The sequence below is a fragment of the Neoarius graeffei genome, chromosome 17 (assembly GCF_027579695.1).
Source record: "Neoarius graeffei isolate fNeoGra1 chromosome 17, fNeoGra1.pri, whole genome shotgun sequence".
Lineage (NCBI taxonomy): Eukaryota > Metazoa > Chordata > Actinopteri > Siluriformes > Ariidae > Neoarius > Neoarius graeffei.
Window position 1 is genome coordinate 24576370 of NC_083585.1, and position 22887 is coordinate 24599256.

A 22887-nucleotide genomic window follows, 5' to 3' on the forward strand; every position below is an offset into this window, starting at 1 on the left:
GCCGGCCACGGGGCTCGAACCCGGACCTTCTTGCTGTGAGGCGACAGCGCTAACCACTACACCACCGTGCCGCCCTAAATCAAAATCTGATTGGTTAATTCATCTGTCACTTTCTACATAAACATACACTGCCATGGCCTTCTGTCCCGGCAATGAAGTCCTAATCAATGAGTAAGCCAGCTCTAAACTCTTCTCCGCGTTGAAATAACAAACAAAAAAATCTCATTGGATAATTTGATTTTAATGTTTTTAGGACAGTAACACTTTCATTTCTGAAGCAAATTTGATAGAAAATGAGGCCGAATTAGAAAAGAATAATTACAATGAAATTATGAAAGAATAAATTAAATTAAATATAATATTTGAAATGCTAATATGTTTGGGCCTTCGAGGATGCTGTCGTTTCCCCTCTGTTTACAAGAGAAAAACATACCAAAGGACATTGAAAAACTGGAAAAGAGAGTGTGTATGTATAATAATGGCTGGCTTTTTTCATGGTATATCAGATATATTCCATTCAACTAGCATGATATTGAACTTGTCTTTAACTTGTTCAATATCATGCTAGCTGAATGGAATATATCTGAAATACCATGAAAAAAGCCAGCCAAATGTTATTTAAATGTTCAACAAGCACATATGGGTGTGATTGGCCAGGTGTCCACATACTTTTGGCCATATTCACATGCATGATCTGAATGTTCAAGTATCTCATGAGAGAAATTTTACATAACTATTAAAATGTAAAGAAGGAAGACCAGATTTGCAGTTAATATTTGTACATAAAATTAACAAGTCACATTTGTATCTAGTATGTTAAACTTTCCCAGAAGAGTACCAGAGCTTTGCGTAATGAAGTGGTTCCGTCATTTAGCACTGCTTCCTTTTTCTAGCATGTGCAGAGTCTGCCTCACCACACGCTCCACTCTGTGGAAGTGCAACTTCTTCCAGAAGCTTGAATGCTGTTTACGGCCCCACTCCAGATCTTTCAGAAAGACCAGAAGCTGTTCACGTACACGTTCCCTTTCCCAGGATAAGGAGTTCTTCCTTATGATGTTCAGAATGGGATGCCAGTCTTCTGAGATGTCTGAGCCCTCGGTCACCGAAGCAAGCACCTTCACTCGTCTTCCACCTTTTTCCTGAGGAACGCCATGGACATACAGTGACTGCTTCCCCACATCAGTTAACTGGTTCAAGTACAGGCTGGGAAGATGCCAAGAGGAAAATATCGTGCTTAGACTTGATTGTTGCACTCCAACAGTAATTAAAGAAATGTGTAATTGTCTACACACCCCTGTTAAAGGAACAGTCCACCGTACTTCCATAATGAAATATGCTCTTATCTGAATTGAGACGAGCTGCTCCGTACCTCTCCGAGCTTTGCGCGACCTCCCAGTCAGTCAGACGCAGTCAGACGCGCTGTCACTCCTGTGAGCAATGTAGCTAGGCTCAGTATGGCCAATGGTATTTTTTGGGGCTGTAGTTAGATGCAACCAAACTCTTCCGCGTTTTTCCTGTTTACATAGGTTTATATGACCAGTGATATGAAACAAGTTCAGTTAAAAAAATTGAAACGTAGCGATTTTCTATGCTATGGAAAGTCTGCACTATAATGACAGGCGTACTAACACCTTCTGCGCGCTTCGGCAGCGCATTGATATGGAGCTCAGATATCAATGCGCTGCCGAAGCGCGCAGAAGGTGTTAGTACGTCTGTCATTATAGTGCGGACTTTCCATAGCATAGAAAATCGCTACGTTTCAATTTGTGTAACTGAACTTGTTTCATATCACTGGTCATATAAACCTATGTAAACAGGAAAAACGCGGAAGAGTTTGGTCGCATCTAACTACAGCCCCAAAAAATACCATTGGCCATACTGAGCCTAGCTACATTGCTAACAGGAGTGACAGCGCGTCTGACTGCGTCTGACTGACTGGGAGGTCGCACAAAGCTCGGAGAGGTATGGAGCAGCTCGTCTCAATTCAGATAAGAGCATATTTCATTATGGAAGTACGGTGGACTGTTCCTTTAAAATGGGAGGATTTTGTGATGTAAAGAAAATGAAACCATGATAAATACTGTAAGTCTGCATGCCTGATTATAATTGGAGATATGGCTGTGTTCAGAATCAACCAATCACATTCAAACACATATTAAGTAGCAATAAGTATATACCTGCCATTAATTAAAGTGACTCTAATTAACCTCAACTCAAGTAAAAAAATCTTACAGGTTTCACCCTACTGCAAAAGCCATGGTCCACAAAGAGCTTACCAAGTGTGAATGGAATCTCACTGTTGAAAGGTATTGATCTGGACAGGAGTACAAAATAATTTCCAAGGCATTACATGACCATCATCAACAACTGGAGAAAACATGGCACAATGTTGACATTACCAAGAACAGGATGTCCCGCCAAAATTTATGAAAAGACAAGGAGAAAACTGCACAGAGACTCTGCTAACAGGCCTACATCAACATTACAGGAGCTTTAGGAACTCTGCTCCCTACATGTCACAACAATCTCCTGTATTCTTCACATGTCTGGGCTATGGGGTAGGGTGGCTAGATGGAAGCCAAAACAAACATACAATAACCCAAACCGTGTGTCAAAATGTGTTATGGTCTGATGAGACCAAGTTTGGGTATTGTGACCATAATTCCATACCCATGGTGAAGCATGGTGATGGTAGCATCATGCTTTGGGGCTGCTATTCTTCAGCCAGAACTGTGGCTTTATCCAAAGTGGAGGGAATCATAAATAGCTCCAGATAGCAGTTGAGTTTGTCCCAAGATGCTAAGGCAACTGCTAGAATGATAATGATGAAGAGGAATTTCATTTTTCAGCACAACAATGACTGAAAGCATACATCCAAATCAACAAAGGAATTGCTTCACCAAAAAATGTCAACATTTGGGTATGGTTTAGCCAAAGCCCAGACCTGAATCCAAATGAAAATCTGTGGGATGACCTGAAGAGGTCTGTGCATAGGACAGGCCCTCACAATTTAATGTTTTTTACATGGAAGAGTGGGAAAATATTGCCAAGTCAAGATGTGCCAAGCTGACAGACCCAAAAGGAGTGACTCCCCACCCCCTAAAATTATACTCGATACGCTGCAAGTTCACATTAAAAGGTGGAAAAAGTTCTGACCTGATTTATTCTGGTTTAACTGTTTATATTACAAAAACCCTGCCATTTTAACATAGGTGTGTAGATGTGTTATAGCCACTGTATGTTGTAACAGCCAAAGGGTAAAATCCTACTAGTCATACTCACTGTAATGTGTGAATAGTAGGGTGCTCTCTGCAGGCGTCAACCAGTTTAAGTGCTGCACCATCTCCAATGTTGTTGTAGGCCACATTCAGCTCATGTAACCCACCATGCAAGGCCAGCCTTGCAGCTAACTCAGAAGCAGCACTATCTCCAAGACCAGTATGCATCAGAGACAGCCTCTGTAAAGACTGGTTACCAGACAGACCATCCAGAAGGTGGCTAGTTCCTCTGTCCAACAAAGAGTTATCACACAACCTGTAGCCAGAGATTTATTAGATTAAACTTTACATTCAACAAACAATCTAGTTTATTGTACTAAACTGTGAACTGACATTTTTAAAACTGCAAACTGCAGTTTTATTGTTCATGTACTTTGTACTGTCTGGCACCATTCAAGCAATCATTCTCTCTTCAATACAAGCAGTTTTGAGGCTAGTCACCTACTGCTTGATCCAATAGTGCAAAACAAAGTGCAATGAAATCTCTCTTACTGTAAAGACTTAATTTTACAGTTGGGTTCAAGTAGCAGATCTCGCAGCAGCATGCAGGATTCAGGATCCAGATTGTTAAACTGCAGACTGAAGACAATATAAAAAGACACACAGCTATAAAAAAAAGAAACAACCCACACTCATTCCATTAGTTTGTCTACTTTGTGAAAGAGAAAATCAAAAACCAATGTGGTCAGTATGCTAATGCATTGTTATTCTGTATGCAAAAGGGTTCTCTCAGTAAAAAATGTAAAAAAAAAAAAAAAAATTAATATGTAGAAGGTCATTCATTACCAGTCATTGAATTATATTTTTAATGATCTAAACTGATCTTTAGTGTTTCTCTCAAGCTATACTCTAATAAGATTCTCATAACACTAGCAGTGGTTTTCTAGTTATTTACAGCAGGGGTTCTCAAGCTTTTTATATCCAGGGACCCCTTTAACTATAAAATACATTCCACACAGCTTTATTTCATGAACTACAGAATTTTGTAAAATAAAGAAAAAAAATTATACAACCCCAATTCCAAAAAAGTTGGGACGCTGCGTAAACTGTAAATAAAAACAGAATGCAATAATTTGCAAATCAGGGAAACCCTATATGGTCATTGAAAATAGTACAGAGACAACATATCAAATGTTGAAACTGAGAAATTATATTATTTTTTGAAAAATAAGTGTTCATTTTGAATTTGATGTCAGCAGCATGTTTCAAAAAAGTTGGGACAGAGGCATGTTTACCGCTGTGTTGCATCACCTCTACTTTTAACAATACTCTGTAAACATTTGGGAACTGAGGAGACCAATTGCTATAGGTTTGAAAGAGAAATGTTGTCCCATTCTTGCCTGGTATACAATTTCAGTTGCTCAACAGTTTGGGGTCTTCTTTGTTGTATTTTGTGCTTCATAATGCGCCAAATGTTTTAAATGGGAGACAGGTCTGGACTGCAGGCAGGCCAGTTTAGCAACTGGACTCTTTTACTACAGAGCCATGCAGTTTTAATATGTGCAGAAAGCGGTTTGGCATTGTCTTGCTGAAAGAAGGAAGGCCTTCTTTTTCAAAAAAGATTTTGTCTGGATGGCAGCATATTGCTCTGAACCATGTAGATATCATTCAGCATTAATGATGCTTTCCCAGATGTGCAAGCTACCCATGTCATGTGCACTACTGCACCCTCATACCATCACAGATGCTGGCTTTTGAACTGTGCACTGATAACAAGCCAGATGGTTCCTTTACTCTTTAGCCTGGAGGAGGTAGTGTCCATGATTTCTAAAAAATAAAATTTCTACTTTTGATTCGTCAGATCTCAAGACAATTTTCCACTTTGCCTCAGTCCATTGTAAAAGAGCTCGGGCCCAGAGAAGGTTGTGGTGTTTCTAGATATTATTTATATCTGGTTTTAACTTGCATTTGTGGATGCAGTAATGAACTGTTTTCACAGACGATGGTTTTCTGAAGTGTTCCTGAGCCCATACAGTGATTTCCATGACAGACATGTGTCTGCTTTTAATGCAGTGTCTCCTGAGGTCCTGAAGATCACAGGCATCCAATGTCAGTTTTCAGCCTTGTTTCTTGCATGCAGAGATTTCTCCAGATTCTCTGAATCTTTTAATGATATTATGTACCATAGATGATGTGATCCCCAAGTTCTTTGCAATTTTACATTGAGGAACATTATTCTTAAATTGTTGCCCATGCAGTCTTTCACAGAGTGGTGAACCCCTCCACATCTTTACTTCTGAGAGACTCCACCTCTCTGGGATGCTCTTTTTATACCCAATCATGTTACCGACCTGTTGCCAATTAACCTAATTAGTTTTTTTTTTTTAGCATTACACAACTTTTTCAGTCTTTTGTTGCTCCTGTCCCAACTTTTTTTAAATGTGTTGCTGACATCAAATTCAAAATGAGCATATATTTTTCAAAAAACAATAAAAGTTCTCAGTTTCAACATCTGATGTGTTGTCTTTGTATTATTTTCAGTGAAATACAGGGTTTCCATGACTTGCAAATCTTCACATTCTGTTTTTATTTACAGTTTACACAGCGTCCCAACTTTTTTGAAATTGGGGCTATATTTGAGACATCCAGCTTCCATGAACATTTCACTATCATAATACATTAGGTACATTATTTATAGAACTACATGTTTGTTTTTGGAGATTTTTTTTAAATTGGGGTTTCGATCAGATTGGAACCCACTGGGCAAGTCAAATAGGTTGCGATTTCCTTCCCTGTAATTTAAAAAAACAACAAAACAAAAACCTTGGGGGTGTCCACAAACACCCTGGTTATGCTTCATGGACCCTGGACTTTACTTTGAGAACCATTAATTTATATTTTTTGTGCAAGCACAGCAATTATAAAGGCAAATCAACACCACACTCAAGGCAATTGCAAAGGTGGTATTAACAAACATTTGTTCTATTCATAAAATTAAACGTCTCATATATTGCAGAAAATTACATAAGATTTCATATTTCTCATTGAAGCAAGTCAAAAACTCCATCATTAACACTGTATTTATGAATAACTCAAATGAACAACCCCACACTTAACACAAATAGTTTGCTCTATTTATGAAACAGAAAATCTCTCACTTGAGGCTTCTGGTGTTGTTAAAGGCAGGATATAGGATGTGCAACAACTCTGGAGTAACATGGCAGGAGGATAAGTTGAGCTCATTCAGCAGAAAGCCAGGAGGTAAGCAGTTCAGCACTGAGCTCAGCACAAAGCACTTCAGTGGAGTCATGCGCACACTGGACAGGTTGATGATCTTGACGGATTGTAACACTTCAGCCGTGAGCCGAGGGTTCTGGAGCTCATAAAGCAAAACCAGCAAATCCATCAACTCCTCAGGTGGCTGCTGTTTACGGCTCTCCTTGATCAGCTGCTTCTTCAATGTTCGCGTGATCTGGACTACTGTGGTGCTCTTAATGTCACAGCCAAGTTGATTCAACAGTCTTCTGTTCCCATAATGAAGGAGTCCACCCATAAAGATCGGGTACAACTCAAAGGACCTTGTGTCATCTTTTTCCTGTGGCTGTGGGCCTTGAACTCCCAGCAAGCTTTGCTCCACCTGATCGAGAACATCTTCATTGTAACTGTCTTCTGAGCGAAACATTTCTGCAGCCATGGTGTTAGCGATGCGCCCCCTACTAAGGCTATTTACCCGATCAAAAAATTTGGGAAACAGTTTCAGTAAGTTGAACAAGGCAAAAATCCTGATAGGTATAAACTTGGAGAAAATGGTCATTAAGGTAGTGATGTCCTCGCCAGCAGGTCCAAGGATAGATGATACTTGCTTAGTCACCTTCTCCAAGGCAGTTTTGTTCTCACCAAGAACAACATAAAGAGCAGCCAGATACTCCTGCATTGCTGGAATAGCAAAAATATAGTGTTTCTTGTCTGACTCAGTAAGCTTTCGACCATGTTCCACACAAGGCACGAGGAAGAAATCTAGCACATCTGTATGAAACACTGCCAATTGCTGAAGCTCTTCATCAGTTTTGGTCTTTCCACCAACCCACTGTTCAAAGTCAATCTCTGAAAAGGAAGTACGTTTGCTGCTGACTCCATCAAACGCCATTTTCCCTACAGTGCGGACCACGTAAAGCATTAATGAATTCTGGTGCTCTTGTGAAGATAGGGCTCCTCCTACTGTCAGCACCTCTCCCCCAAAGTTAAGCCTCAGGAAACTTGTGTAGATACCAGTAAGGGTGCGAATGGGTGCTTTGACATCAGTAAAGTGCAGGAAGTGAAGAGTAGCACACATGAGCCAGCAGTAGGAAGGTAAAAGGCAGGCTGCTGCTAACTGGCTGTCCCGCTGTAGGTTGAGGTAGAACATCTCAATCAGAGATTCTGCCTCTTTGCTTGGCTTTTTTCCACTTTGCTGTGACAGTCTGCTTGTGAAGTAGGTTCTCTGGCGACCAGGATCATTGAAACCATAGATTTGAGCATAGCGGTTCACATATTTCTTTGGAATACGATCTACAGCAGACAGCCTAGTTGTGACCAAAATACTGGCCTGAAAAATATTCAAGAAAGTAAAGGTATAGTGAGTGATTTTGGTTAAAATTAGCTGAAGCATAGACTCTCTTCAGTGGTTTCAACAAAACACAAATGGATTGTCTGTCTGGCAACGAAAACAGGATATATGTATACTGCATATATATACACATAGCTATTTTTATACTGTGCATTGCCAAGAATTTGTCTTTTGTTTGTTTTTTTTGCTGTTCCGAACAACTATTTAGTTATGAAGTACCAAATAATTCATTAATGCAATATGATTTGGCTTTGAGAGTGGAGGATGGGGTGAGGTGGGGATTCAGTTGTTCGAAAGATAAGGTGCTGGTAGTCATGATTAATCTATGACAAGGAAAATCAGGGATAAAATCATGTGTAGAAAATAATTTAATATTACCCATAAGGTCTATTTTCTCTCAAAAACACAGCAAATTTTTTTTTGGCACCCATAAAGAATATTTAAGCTAAATCTCAAACAGTTTCCAGCCTTCTGAAACATAATTAAGGGAATGAGACTAGAAGTTTAGACACACCTCAGGTAGAAGGTATTTCCTCAGCAAGTTTACCACAACTCCTCCCGATGGAAGAGCCTCATTAGGATCACTGCATAATTCAGTCATGTCAATTCGAAAGTCTAATTTCATCTTCTCCATTCCATTGAAGATGAAGAGGACCTCACTGGCCTGGTTATTATCTCCACTGAGAAATGGCGTCTTACGAAGGTGCACATACTTTCTACCCACAAGGTCTCCTAGCGAGGTAGATTTAGACAATTGAGAAAGATCTTCACAAGAGAACGGCACCATCAGCTTGAACTGAGTCAGAGCTGAACCAGCACACCAATCCAAAACCAGCTTGCGGACAACTGTACTCTTCCCAGTGCCAACAGCTCCATAGAGCAATATGTTGAGTCCTTGTCCATCCTTGATATTGTATCTTGGGTCAAACAGCTGTTCAGCTGTGACAGATTTTCTCATAGATTCATTTCCTTTGAAAGGATTAAGCGAAAGGCATGTTCCCTCTTCTGGGGGTTTCTCAAGAATAAGTGGCTCTACATGCATGGATTCAGAAGAAAAACTACCCCCAAACTGTTTCTCCTCCTGAGGCAAGTGACTGAACCACATCATTAACTTTTGTTTGTGGATCTCTATGGGATCTGTAGAACAATTTCAACACAGAACTGAGAGAATAATGTTGCTAAAAACAAATATGAAGTTTTTACTTAATTTGCAACCTGGACCCAATAATCAAAAGCTATTGTGTGGAGCTACAATTAATTTCAGGGAATGTCAAAGGTTTAAGCTCACCTGTGTTTGGTGGGCCAGAAAAGTACAACCTCAAACTGTCAGACAATGATGAACTTATTAATTTTACCCGTTCATTCCACGCCATTCCACAAGGACTCATCCACCTGTTAAGAACACTGATGAAACAAGACTAAAAATAGGATTTACATTTCCTTTTTATTCTATCCACATTCACTGGATATAAGCAATTGCATGCTCTGACTGGGCACTCTACTACTCGGCTAATCAGCTCATATACTGTGAGTAGAGAAAAACAGAATGGCGGAGCATGTTGCTGAACCAACCGAGGATGAAATGAACTCTACTTGAAAACAAAACCCTAACAAATACAAGAAAAGCAAGAAAATATGGAATAAAAGTATCTGATGGTAAGAACATTTTTTTTATTTTTCAAGAATTACTACTATTATAGCATTTTTCACAGATTGCTACTGTCATTTCGCCAGTTTGTTTACATTCTAAGCGGAAATGATTTTGTCGGACATTTTGTATAAAGTTTTTTATTTATTAAATTTGCAAAAAATAAAAACAAAAGTGCTCTGTTTCTCAAAATCCAGTGAATGTGGATAGAATAAAACAGTTATTCCACTCACTCAATCTCATCATACATGGCTTATAGCCAACTCAGCGCTATCAGCTCATGTACGACTCGATTTCGTGGAATAACTGTGAAATAGTCTTACATGCTATAACATGAAACTGCTTTAAATCATGGTAGATTACCTGGGATGTAACAAGGGTCCTGCTTTTCTGACACAACGGAACTTACGAGATGGAACAGTGAATTCTGCTTCTGATAAAAGAGATAATGATAGGAATACAGATCAGCAAAATACAGTACCTATAAACAGATAAGTAGATAAAACAGAGGAATTTGCTTAAAAGCCTACTCCTCTCTGGAACTGTTGATTCGTGTTTGGAAGGCAAATCTTTTAGTGTCCTGTAGGATTTTCTGCTTATAGCTCCTGTCCCTGTTGTCCTTCCAAATCGCCACATTCTGGTATCCTTTAGGACCCCTCCTAAAATAGCAACAGTTCTAATGTAATATGATTATGTTTATTTATATGCATTGCCTAGCATAAACGTTATTAACCTTCTGCCAAGCAAATTTTTTGATCAACTTGCATTGTTTGGAGAATAAGTGTACATGAAAAAATGACGAAATGCATTCCAATACATTCCAAATACTTTTCTAAGTAAAATGTATTCAATTTACCTTTTGGGATTAATAAAGTAATCTACACAGCCCTCCAAAATTATTGGCACCCCTTGTAAAATTAAAAAAAAAAAAAGGTTAGAAAAAAACCCACTTTTTGGTGAAATAGCTTCATCTCACACTGAAAAAATGAAAAAGAAAATCCATTTATTCAGAGGAAAACATCTCTCATCAAGAAATAATTATTTTCAACAAAAAACACATGTGCCACTATTATTGGCACCCCTGCATTTAATACTTTGTACAGCCTCCCTTTGCCAGTAAAACAACCCCGAGTCTTCTCCAATGACATTTTATAAGATTGGAGATACAGAGCAGGGCATCTGAGACCATTCTTCTTTACACAAGCTCTCCAGATCATCCAGGGTCCTCAGCCCTCTCCTCTTCCACAGGTTTTTCAGTGGGGTTCAGGTCAGGGGACTGAGATGGCCATGACAGAAGCTTGATTCTGTGCTCAGTGAACCATTTTTGATTTGGACATACGCTTCAGATCATTGTTCTGCTGGAAGATCCAGTGACAACCCAGTTTTAGTTTCCTGGCAGAGGAGCCAGATTTTGATTTAAAATGTCCTGGTATTTCATGGAGTCCATGATGCCATGTACCCTAACAAGATTTCCAGGGCTTTTGGAGGAAAAACAGCCCCAAAACATCACAGAACTTCCACCGTATTTTACAGTTGGGATCATGTTCTTTTCATTCTTCTTTTTACACCAAACGCACCTTGAGTGTTTATCGCCAAAAAGCTCCATTTTTGTTATATCAGACCAAAGAACACGGTTCCAGTCAAAGCTGTAGTAGCATTTCACAAACTTCAGGTGCTTACATTTGTGATTAACTGACAGAAAAGGCTTTTTTCCTGGCAAACCTTCCAAATAATCTGTTGGCATGGAGGTGGTGTCTGATGGTCATTTTGGAGACTTGGAAACCCCCAAATTTGACTTTTTCTTGTAATTCACCAACAGTGATCTGTGAGGATTTTTTTGCTGTCTATTACCCTCCTCCTCATTGTACATGGGGGCAGATTAAACTTGGGTCCTCTTCCCAATTTTGTAACAGTTCCAGTTGATGTCCACTTTTATTATTGCCCTCACAGTAGGAATGCGCATTTTCAGGCGAGTAGCTAATCAGGAAATCATGGATTACAGCTTGAAAGTTCCTACACACTCCAATCAACTCAAAAATGTACAATTTAAATGGAGAACATGATTCAGTTACATTGTGTTCAAAATCATTTCCAGGGGTGCCAATAAGAGTGGCACATGTATTTTTATTGAAAATAATTATTTCTTGATGAGGGAATTTTTTTTCCACTAATCTTTACAAGGGGTGCCAGTAATTGTGGACGGCACCCTATCTATGGTTATAAATATTTAAATAATATTGGCTGGCATTGAGTGGTATATCAGATATACTCCATTCTGCTAGCATGATACTGAACAAGTCGAAGACAAGTTCAAGATCATGCTAGATGAATGGAATATATCTGATATACCATGAAAAAAGCCATTATTATTATTATTATACATACACAGCAGAAGACTCATTGAATATTCGCATCAGCTCTGATGTGTGACGTGATGTTGTCTTGACAATCATGCAATATCATAAACCATATTCAACATTCATTCACCATTGGCTAGAGTGATGTAATACACACAGGATAAGCAATATGCTAATAATATTGCATGCTATCGAACCAAATGAATGAAACCTGCTAGAAGGGAATAGAACACATGTTTTTATTCCATAAAAAAAGTGTCCTGTGTGTATAACAATCATTAATATTGAAAGACCCAGATATAAAGGTAAACATGACCTGTGGTTGAGACATGAGCCTATTTTTGGGTATTTAAAACAAGCCAGCATGTTGGGTTCTACACATAACCCAATAGTATCTTCTTCTTCTTCTGGCTGCTCCCAGTTAGGGGTCGCCACAGCGGATCTTTCGTCTCCATTGCTCCCTGTCTTCCGCATCCTTCTCTACCACACCTGCCACTTTCATGTCCTCTCTCATCATATCCATGTATCGCCTCTTTGGCCTTCCTTGTTTTCGTGTGCCTGGCAGCTCCATCCTCAACATTTTTCTTCCAACATGCTCTGCATCTCTTCTCAGGATGTGCCCATACCATCTCAGTCTCATCTCTCAGCTTAATTCCCAAGCTCTCCACATGTGCTGTCCCTCTGATGTGCTCGTTCCTTATCCTGTCCAACCTTGTCACTCCCATCGCAAACCTTAACATCCTCAACTCCGCCACCTCCAACTTTGCCTCCTGTCTCTTCGTTAAGGGTACGGTCTCCAATCCATACATCACAGCTGGTCTCACTACTGTCTTATCACGCTCTCTCCTAACACGCTCTCTTTCTCCTTCTCCGTTTTGATGCAACAGTAGCATACTTTCCACCAGCACCCTGTTGACCAACAGTACTGGATGCGGTCGTTGTTAACCTGGGCCCCGACCGATCCGGTATGGTATTTCTCTTTTCAATCCGCATGTTCGATTTGGCATCGTTTCATGCCGGATGCCCTTCCTGACACAACCCTCTCCAATTTATCCGGGCTTGGGACAGGCACCAAGAGTACACTTATGCACCCCCAGTGGCTGGATTACATAGAAGAAGAAACCTTTATTTGTCACATGCACACTTCAAGCACAGTGAAATTCATCCTCTGCATTTAACCCATCTGAAGCAGTGAACACATGCACATACACACTCAGAGCAGTGGGCAGCCACAACAGAGCACCCTGGTAGCAGTCAGGGGTCAGGTATCTTGCTCAATGGCACCTCAGCCCAAGGCCGCCCCACATCAACCTAACTGCATATCTTTGGATTATGGGGGAAATCGGAGCACCCGGAGGAAACCCATGCAGACATGGGGAGAACATGCAAACTCCAAACAGAAAGGCCTTCGTCGGCCGCTGGGTTCGAACCCGGAACCTTCTTGCTGTGAGGCGACCGTGCTAACCACTACACCACCGTGCCGCCCAATAGTATGTGGTTAAATTAAGCCAGTATCTCAGTGGGCTGCGACAGCCTGCGACTAGTTGGAGACACAACAATTGCGATAAAATATGCAAATTAGCAACAATTTTCACTTGGAATCACACTGAATTGATATTCGCATATTTTACCCCAATTGTTGTGTCTCCAACTAGTCGCAGGCTGTTGCAGCCCGGCTTTCCCTCGGCAGGCAGGGAAGTAGAGGAAGCCCCACGCAAACTGACTTGAGAAGGGTTCGTGACGGTTTTGCGACACCAGCGACGCATTTGCAGCTATTTTGAGAGAAATTTTGCCGCACAAATTTTTTGAACATGTTCAAAATTTCAGCGACGAAGGAGTGACACTTTGCGACTCGTGAGGAAATTGAGAAGCCCCGCGAATGTTTCAAGACACTTTTGAAACTCCTCGCGAATGACGTTCGCAATTTGTCGCAAGCTGTCGCAGCCCAGTGAGATACTACCCTTAAAGTGCATATTCTGGACCAATTTCATTTCTTTTTTATATGAAAGCATGTCCCTTTACACACTCATCCAGAAGGGTAATTTTGCACAAGGCCATCTGTCTACAGCAGAAAAAAAAAATGCGTCTGGAAAAATCCCAAGGGAGTCTGGAGACATATTCGTGACGTCACCTGCGGAAGCGCCAGCAGGCTGCAAGAACTTTGCACGGTTTCAGTGCGCAGCCTGTGAAGACCAAGCGCTCCCATTGTCCGGTCTTTTGGGAAACGATGAGTACTAATCCCATCATGATTGGTGTTGCTACACCCTCCTATGATACATCTGTTAACCATTTTAATAATTACGTGATAACGTTGAAGAAATTTGCAGAAAACCACCAGGTCGTTTTCTCATAAACAAACTAGCGCTGACGTAGGATTCAGAGGGAGGCGTTAGGGTTGGGCGGTATCCAAATTTTGACACCTTTAAACTGTCTCTGTGTTTTCCCGGGGTATACGGTATTACCGAGAAAAAAATATTTTGTTTCGGCCTACTGTGTAACGTGCGCCTATACCGGCGGACCTTGTCCAGACCTGCGCCTATGCCTCAAATGTACTATTTAAAAGCAGCATAGCGAATTATGTGCATTGTGGTATGGATTAAGCAGCAAAGCGAATTTTGTGCATTGATGAATGGATTAAGAGATATTTCAAAGCATCACGCAACTCTTCCTTCATCTTGAAAATAGCATTCAACTGTCGTTTACACGTCTGCGTTGAAACGCCATTTGCAGCACTATTTCACCTACTCCATCAAAAAAAGTACACGATGAGCAGGATCATACCCTTTCAAGCATGGGAAATAAAAAAAGAAAAGAAAAAGAATCAACCAACACCCAAGTCCGTTTAGACTGCGCGATAAACCATATTCTTCAGCGCAAATGAGGCGAACCTAATTCAAATGCGTGATAGCTGCACAAGGCAAAATCATATGGGCCCACGTCATGCCATGGCGGGGAAATTAATAATCAAATGGCCTTACCTTGCTTAAAACGTTGTCTTGATCACATAACTCCTTACAATTATTCCACTTAAATCCATACGGTTTAACACACCCAACAAAGATAGCAAGCGCATTGCTAATTCCCACCAGAAACCTAACAGTTTACGCTACGATGTTTTCTTCTGTTTCTTCAGTAGATGACATTTCAAACGTTTATTACCCACATCCCAAATGTCATACGTTATATTATTTTACCTTGTTGTTACTCATGTAACCTACTCAAAACACAACTCATTGGAGAGATCTCGTGGAAGTGGAGTACCCCAGGCTATGGTGTGCCTTAGGGGACATATTCGATTTTTTTCGATTTTGCGCGGTCATTTACATTATTGCTGGCTCTTCCTTTTCCTTTTGTTTGAAACCAAAATACTGCCACACTGCCGATGTTGTATTATTTTTTTTTTTGCCACTAACTCGTTATCTTGACTTGCCATCTTTCAACCGCGGTCTCAGTCTCTTGCGAAGCTTTCTGTCAGACTCCAAATGTCACGCAGGGTTGCCATGGTAACGACATAAACAACCTGCACGCGATGAGAACTTCTTTAGGAAATTGATAGAATTAGTGAAAATACGATCACACAGTTATTCGGGATGATCTTCAATTTATTATTTTATATTATGACCTGCGGCACGGTGGTGTAGTGGTTAGCGCTGTCGCCTCACAGCAAGAAGGTCCTGGGTTCGAGCCCCAGGGCTGGCGAGGGCCTTTCTGTGTGGAGTTTGCATGTTCTCCCCGTGTCCGCGTGGGTTTCCTCCGGGTGCTCCGGTTTCCCCCACAGTCCAAAGACATGCAGGTTAGGTTAACTGGTGACTCTAAATTGACCGTAGGTGTGAATGTGAGTGTGAATGGTTGTCTGTGTCTATGTGTCAGCCCTGTGATGACCTGGCGACTTGTCCAGGGTGTACCCCGCCTTTCGCCCGTAGGCAGCTGGGATAGGCTCCAGCTTGCCTGCGACCCTGTAAAAGTATAAAGCGGCTAGAGATAATGAGATGAGATGAGATATTATGACCTCATGTACTCCATATTTATTTAGATATTATAAATTTTTTTAAAATGACGGTAATGAGACCGATACCGTTGGTACTTTTGGATACCTTGGGATACCTTCTTACCGTAATACCGCCCAACCCTAGGAGGCGTCCCACACATGACGTCACGAAAATCAATGTTTGCTGGGAAATCCAAATGCCAAGTTTTTTCAGAGGTGGACCAATTCAACTCAAATGGCTTGATTTCAACTGAATTTTTCTGGTATTGCGCAAGGTAAAAAAATTGCACAAAATGGAAAATGTGACAGATCTCATCTCATTATCTGTAGCCGCTTTATCCTGTTCTACAGGGTCGCAGGCAAGCTGGAGCCTATCCCAGCTGACTACGGGTGAAAGGCGGGGTACACCCTGGACAAGTCGCCAGGTCATCACAGGGTTGACACATAGACACAGACAACCATTCACACTCACATTCACACCTACGCTCAATTTAGAGTCACCAGTTAACCTAACCTGCATGTCTTTGGACTGTGGGGGAAACCAGAGCACCCGGAGGAAACCCACGTGGACACGGGGAGAACATGCAAACTCCGCACAGAAAGGCCCTCGCCGGCCACGGGGCTCGAACCCGGACCTTCTTGCTGTGAGGCGACAGCGCTAACCACTACACCACCGTGCCGCCAATGTGACAGATATTTGACCAAAGTTTAATATAAAATAGGAGAATTCCATTGATCTTGCTCCTGAATTTACCCGTGATATGCACTTCAATCAAAGATGTCTGTTACTGATCTAGCTCTGATTACTGTGGAGCCCCTAAAGTCCCAAAAGGTGATTTGTTTTAAAACGCACAAATTATTTTTGCTGTAACAAGTAACATCACCTTTAATTTACATTTAACTCAACAAGTTTTTTTTTTTTTTAATCTATCTATCTTATCGGAACCTGAGTAAGGTATAATTCACAGGCATAGTCTAATTCTTCTTACAAGCCGAATATACTACAATAACAAAACCACACCTCATATGGCGGCTATTAGTTATTTAGTAATAAGTCAAGATCACTGGAGTGAATATAGACACTATAATAAACACACCACCTCACTCAATATACACTCCTGAATCAGGAACTGGTGAACCAGTTTGCTTTCAGCAGTGAAATCGCTTCGGCCCAATTAAGTCCTGGAACAAACGGCAATGTTTTCTTTGACAGGGATGAGATTAAACCGTTCCCTACAGTACACTAGACTCATGTTCATGCAGATATGACGGTGACTTCTGACAAGGAGACTCAGTTTCCGCTGTTAAAGAACAACCAGAGCTAAAAGGCATTACAAAGGAAGGATTATTTCATCTTACCGACTGCTTTAACATTGTTGCACTGCAGCATCATGTTCAGATTATACATAAAATGTATCTTTATTCCTACTCGATCGCCATAAAAGCCAAAAATTGACTTCCGCGCGACAGCACCACTTCCGGGTTACACAGCGAGCCTGCCTGCTTGCTTTCCCCCTTCTCTCTCTCTCGGTTTGTACTGAATCTGACTGAAATCTCTTTGTCCACGTCGAAATCATGTACATTGTTATTATAATTTCCTACATGGCCAGGCTAAACCTCATATCATTCCCACAGAGAGGAGCATGTTAGATGGAAGTGATTGTAGTCTGAACAGCATGTACATACAATAATTGTAGGCATGTGACAATAAAAATCCAAGTTATTAGATTAAGACTATTTCTATTACACTAGAAAAGACCTTTAAAATGATGCATGAACCAACTATCTATGACAAATATGAAGAAAGTTATGAATTTTTTAATTTCGAAAAATCGAGGGGATTTTCAGCCCTTAATTACACACTAAAACAATAGAAGAACTGTGACCGATATCAACAACTTCTACCTGTAAATGACCATAACTTGCTTAATTTTTGTCCGTCCACAGGCAGCACTTGGACACATAGTTTTCTAACGTTAGCAAAACCAATGTGCTCAGAGCATTTTTAAAGGATTTTCCACTAGGAGACCAACTGGTCTGGGCAATACAATAACAGGCCCCAGAGTCCATGCGGCTGCACCGCTGCGGCATATTCTGTGATGCAAATTGCCGCATTACGACTCCTCGTTTCAGCCAGCATAATATCAACATAGTTAATGCAGTGCCAAGTTTTCCTAGTTAAATGTATACTTACATGGTACTTGGTTAATTAATTGCAACTGATTAAACCAAATGATAAGACATAACTTGGTTTAAAATTTGGTCTCCCAGTGAAGCTGGTTTAGCATTGACTAGGAGACCAAATCTGGCCACTAATGGTCTCCCAGTAACTATGTTAAAAAAATGCTCTGAATGTGCTAGTCTTTTGATTACGATGAAACTTGGCAGTAATCAAGAAAAATACTTAAGCTATCACTTCTATATGTTTAGAAAATACAACCTACTTGCCATTGATGGTAGCAGAAGTCGGAAGATGAGGGTCTACTTCATAAACAATTTTTTTCCACTTCCCGTTGTCACATCGTGAAAATTCGAGAACCACTAGGTTACTGAGAATACTGACTACGTCATCAGTATTTGTGTACTGGGGAAATCTGCACAGGAATCAATAACGTAGAAAGCAAAGACCAAAACGCAACGCATGAGTAGCCACTGCAGGCCGCTAGCAGTAGGCAGAAACAATACAAGCGCTATGCAGGTCATTGTAGCGTAACTATACAATATCAGTCAAAAGTTTGGACACAGCGGCACGGTGGTTAGCGCTGTTACCTCACAGCAAGAAGGTCCAGGTTCGAGCCCCGTGGCCAGCGAGGGCCTTTCTGTGCGGAGTTTGCATGTTCTCCCTGTGTCCGCGTGGGTTTCCTCCGGGTGCTCTGGTTTCCCCCACAGTCCAAAGACATGCAGGTTAGGTTAACTGGTGACTCTAAATTGACCGTAGGTGTGAATGTGAGTGTGAATGGTTGTCTGTGTCTATGTGTCAACCCTGTGATGACCTGGCAACTTGTCCAGGGTGTACCCCGCCTTTCGCCCGTAGTCAGCTGGGATAGGCTCCAGCTTGCCTGTGACCCTATAGAACAGGATAAAGCAGCTAGAGATAATGAGATGAGATGAAGTTTGGACACACCTTCTAATTCAATGGTTTTTCTTCACTTTTATTAATTAAAAGCAGGGGTATTTCTAGCTACTGAAAAGACCAAGGGCTAAGTCAAGTTTTCCAGGGGCTTGTATTGTTAAGGGAGATTGGCATAGATGGGTTATATTTAACTTTACAATAAATATTATCACCCACACACCTTCAAAGTTTATGTTATCTTTATTACTGATTTCTGCACTGCGCTTTTTAAATGTATGCCCTTCATTTCAGTTTCTGTCTCCTTATTTTTAAGTTATCATCACCACCTATAAGGACACTGACGCATGTGTCAACTGACTATTAAATATCACTAGTACATTTTATCATCAGTTTAATAAAAAAAATCATTTCTTACGCTCTCCTTTAAGACCACAAAGACAAATTCTAAGCTACATTATTATATTACAACATTCAAAATCCCAGATATTATTCTATCTCACAAGATCAGGTCTTCAAAGTCTCTCTCTCTCTCTCTCTCTCTCTCTCTCTCTCTATATATATATATATATATATATATATATATATATATATATATATATATATATAATATAAAACACACACACACACAAAAAAAAAAAAAAACAACCAAAAAACATTTTCTCCAATGCATCCAGGCTCAGTTGACTGCAGCAGCTCATTTGTAGTATCTGGACAACAGAAATTTATGTTGTTATTAATATTGCATTGCAAAACAAACAAACGAAAAACTATTTTATCCCTATATGTGACTAATATGCCAAATGCTGGCTATGGTATGGGAGGCTGACTGGTTCTGCATAGGCTACATGTAGCATTAAAACATATGATTAGATTATTTCAGGGCAACTATTGGTGTTGACATGAACACAAATTGTTGTTGACCTGTTAAATAAACTTAGTCGGGGCAAATAAGCCACCACTGTAGACATTCATTAAACCACTCAAATGTTTGAGCTCACCTGGTACACTAATCATACAGACCCTACGCTGAAAATTCAACATAACCAGGCTACACGGAGCAGCTTTTGTGCATCAACATAATTTGATAGGTGACATTGTTGATGCGTTCTATATAATGTGGTGGAATAAAGAATTAATACACTGAATCCCGAAGCCACAGAAGAAATAGGTTTTATTCAATCTTGCAAGATAGGGCTCTCTCTTTCAGTGAAGAGCACATCTCATCTCTTTTGTGCTCCCTTTATAGCCTAAATATATGAAAACCTTGAAGCTGGGTGCAAGTATTAATTGAAGAGATACCAAATGAATGCAAACAGTCACATACACATACACTCAAGAACAAAAATTCTTCTGCTTAGATGATTGAAATTAAACATTTAAACTTAGATATATAAAGTCTTCTTAAACACTTAAAATTTTCCATTACACTTCCCCATTTTATCGATTCTTCAATAACATATTTGATTCTGCATACCAAGCTAACCATGTCAACTACCAAGCTAACTACAGCACTTCTCCTAACCACATCTATCTCTACCTTTCCCTTTAGGCTTTAGGTAGACATTTCATTTATAAGAGAATGAAAACTAAGTATATTTTAGTTTTAGTGAGACAGAGACATTTCTAGAACATGGCATTCTTTAGATAGGAAAAGCAATGCATGGTGCTGCTAAACTTAAATATTGTCCTACAATATCTCCTTTAGGTCCTCATCATCCTCATCCTTGAATCATAGTCCCCCCATGAGGTGACGAAGGCCAGTCTGGAAGCTCATCTGGGTCTATTTTAACCAGTTGGTAACCATGTAGATATGCTGACATTACTCTATTTATCATAGCAGTGAGACATTGCATCAAAGATGGTGCACAGAAACAAATCAACAATTATATCAGAACAACAGGAATAAGCATAGAAACATATGCTGGCCATTTCCCGAAAACTCCATACAACCACCCCAGTTATAGTCTCCATGCTTGTCCAAGCGCAACTGGTGTGCTTATATCTCTTATTCGGCTGATGACTTGAGCCATGCTCTACGTCGTTGGCCAGAATGTATGTGCAGCAATCATCTTCTATCATTGCACATACACCTCCCTCTTTGGCTAGGAGACTGTCCAGGACCAGTCTGTTATAGACTAGTGGGTTCTTCATACTGTGGCCGTCGGGGAGAGGTTTGGATTGGGTGACCCTTCGTCCTTCTTGACACTTGCTGGTGCTCCGAGTGCAGGCACGCCCTTTCATACTCTTACTACCTCACCAAGACTCAGGGACACCATGTTCTGTCACCAACTCCTTCCTTCATTCACTGTTTTCCTTGTCCTCTTGCACTGGCTGGCGTGTATCCATATGGCTCTGTTGCTGATCTTAACAGCCGTCTGTGTCATCAGGAGGATCTGGTATGGACCAAACCACATACGGTGTCTCCATCTTTTACGTCAGAAGTCCTTCACAACTATCCAGTCGCCGGGCTGCAGATCATGAAGTGCATTGCAGGCTGCAGAAGTGTGTCTTTCACCTGCTTGTGGGTGGCACACAAAACAGAAGATAGTTCTATACAATAACACAACATTTCTTCTTCACACAAATTTGCTTTTAGGCGTGACATTGGCTTTGGCCCTATTCCTGTGTTTGCTGGTCTGCCAAACAATACTTCAAATGGGCTACTGTAAGTTTGTTTTTTGTTCTTATCTGCATGTGCATATGGAAAAGAACAATAGGGAGGGCTTTTACCCAATTGAGTCCTGTTTCCGCATAGCATTTAGCCAATTTGTTTTTTAGAGTGCTATTCTCTCTTTCTACTGTGCCCCTGTTTGCGGGATGGTATGCACAGCGCTGTCTTAAGTCTATGCCCAGCATCTCTCCTACCTGTTTGAGAGCTTGGTTGACAAATGGGGTCCCATTGTCGCTACTTATTTTCTGTGGAATACCCCACCTGAGAATTATTTCAGACAACAGGGCCTTTGCTACTACTCCCGCATCTTGTTTGGATGAAGGAAAAGCTTCTACCCACTTAGAAAACATGTCTACTATTACAAGACAATATTTCTTCCCTTCAGTGGGTGTCATTTCAATGAAGTCCACCTGTAAATGGTCAAATGGGAGGTTTGGGACTGGGTGTGCAGCCTGAGGGGCTGCCTGCCCACAGCCTATGTTGTGTGTGGCACAGATAGAACATTTTTGGCAAAGTTTTTGGGAAAATTCTGCACAGCCTTTCGTGAACCAGTGCTTAGCCATTGTACTCATCATTCCCCCTTTCTTTTGATGCATGGTCTTGCCTATATATCAACTTAGCAAAATGTTAGAATGTCTCCCTGTGGGAGACTGTCATGCTCCTGGGCTCACCTAACACTCTGGACTCCACTTCCCACAATCCCACTCACACACCTGACACTACCACATGCACTCCATCAGCCAACCCAGAGCCACTTCCTAGGAGTGGCTCCCCTGAGTTCTAATTGCCATCACCTGTACCTTTGTTTATGTCTGTATTTGTACCCCTCTGTTTGTTTTTTTCATTGCTTCCACATTTCCCTGAGCGTTTATATTTCTGATTGCGGTTCTGTGTATGACCCTTTTTGCCTTCCGGTTTCTTCCCGTTTTGCCTAGCCCTTGTGTTTATCTGCTCGTTTCTCTCGCTTCCCAGTTTCTCGATCTTTGCTTGTTTCTCGACTCTGATTTGCCTAGCCCTTGTGTTTATCTTGCCTGTGTTTTCCTGATTTCCGGTTCTTGGACTATTGCCCATTTCATGACCTCGATTTGTCTAGCCCTCACTACTTTGTTGGATTTCCCAGTATTGACCTGGCCTGATTATTGTACATTGTCTTCTCTCACTGTGTCTATTAAAAACTTGAGTTTATTCTTAATCTGCGAGCATCTGGTTTGTCATAGTCATGTTACAGAGACATGGCTTACTGGAGTCTGGACCATATCAAATGCCATCACAGCCCGCTTTCTTCCACTGCCCAATCTCCTGTGGTGTAGCTCGTTTTTGCAGGTC

The 22887-nt window shown here is 40.9% G+C and overlaps 1 protein-coding gene across 4 annotated transcripts; it reads right to left on the reverse strand.

Moving 5' to 3' along the window:
• Window positions 1–225: 225 nt before the first annotated feature.
• Window positions 226–17314, reverse strand: nlrx1 (NLR family member X1). 4 transcript variants are annotated; one of them, XM_060943873.1, is made up of 9 exons: window positions 17177–17314; window positions 10003–10131; window positions 9836–9905; window positions 9113–9216; window positions 8339–8961; window positions 6377–7803; window positions 3771–3857; window positions 3283–3534; window positions 226–1203 (listed from the first exon to the last, which is right to left on the reverse strand). In XM_060943873.1, the coding sequence occupies exons 1-9, from the start codon at window positions 17223–17225 to the stop codon at window positions 867–869; spliced, it is 3078 nt and encodes a 1025-aa protein (XP_060799856.1). In that variant the 5' UTR covers window positions 17226–17314; the 3' UTR covers window positions 226–866. The 4 variants fall into 4 exon arrangements, with proteins under 4 accessions (XP_060799856.1, XP_060799855.1, XP_060799857.1 ...); XM_060943872.1 differs by having other exon boundaries at window positions 9113–9228; XM_060943874.1 differs by lacking the exon at window positions 17177–17314 and adding an exon at window positions 16918–17017 and having other exon boundaries at window positions 9113–9228.
• Window positions 17315–22887: the final 5573 nt, after the last annotated feature.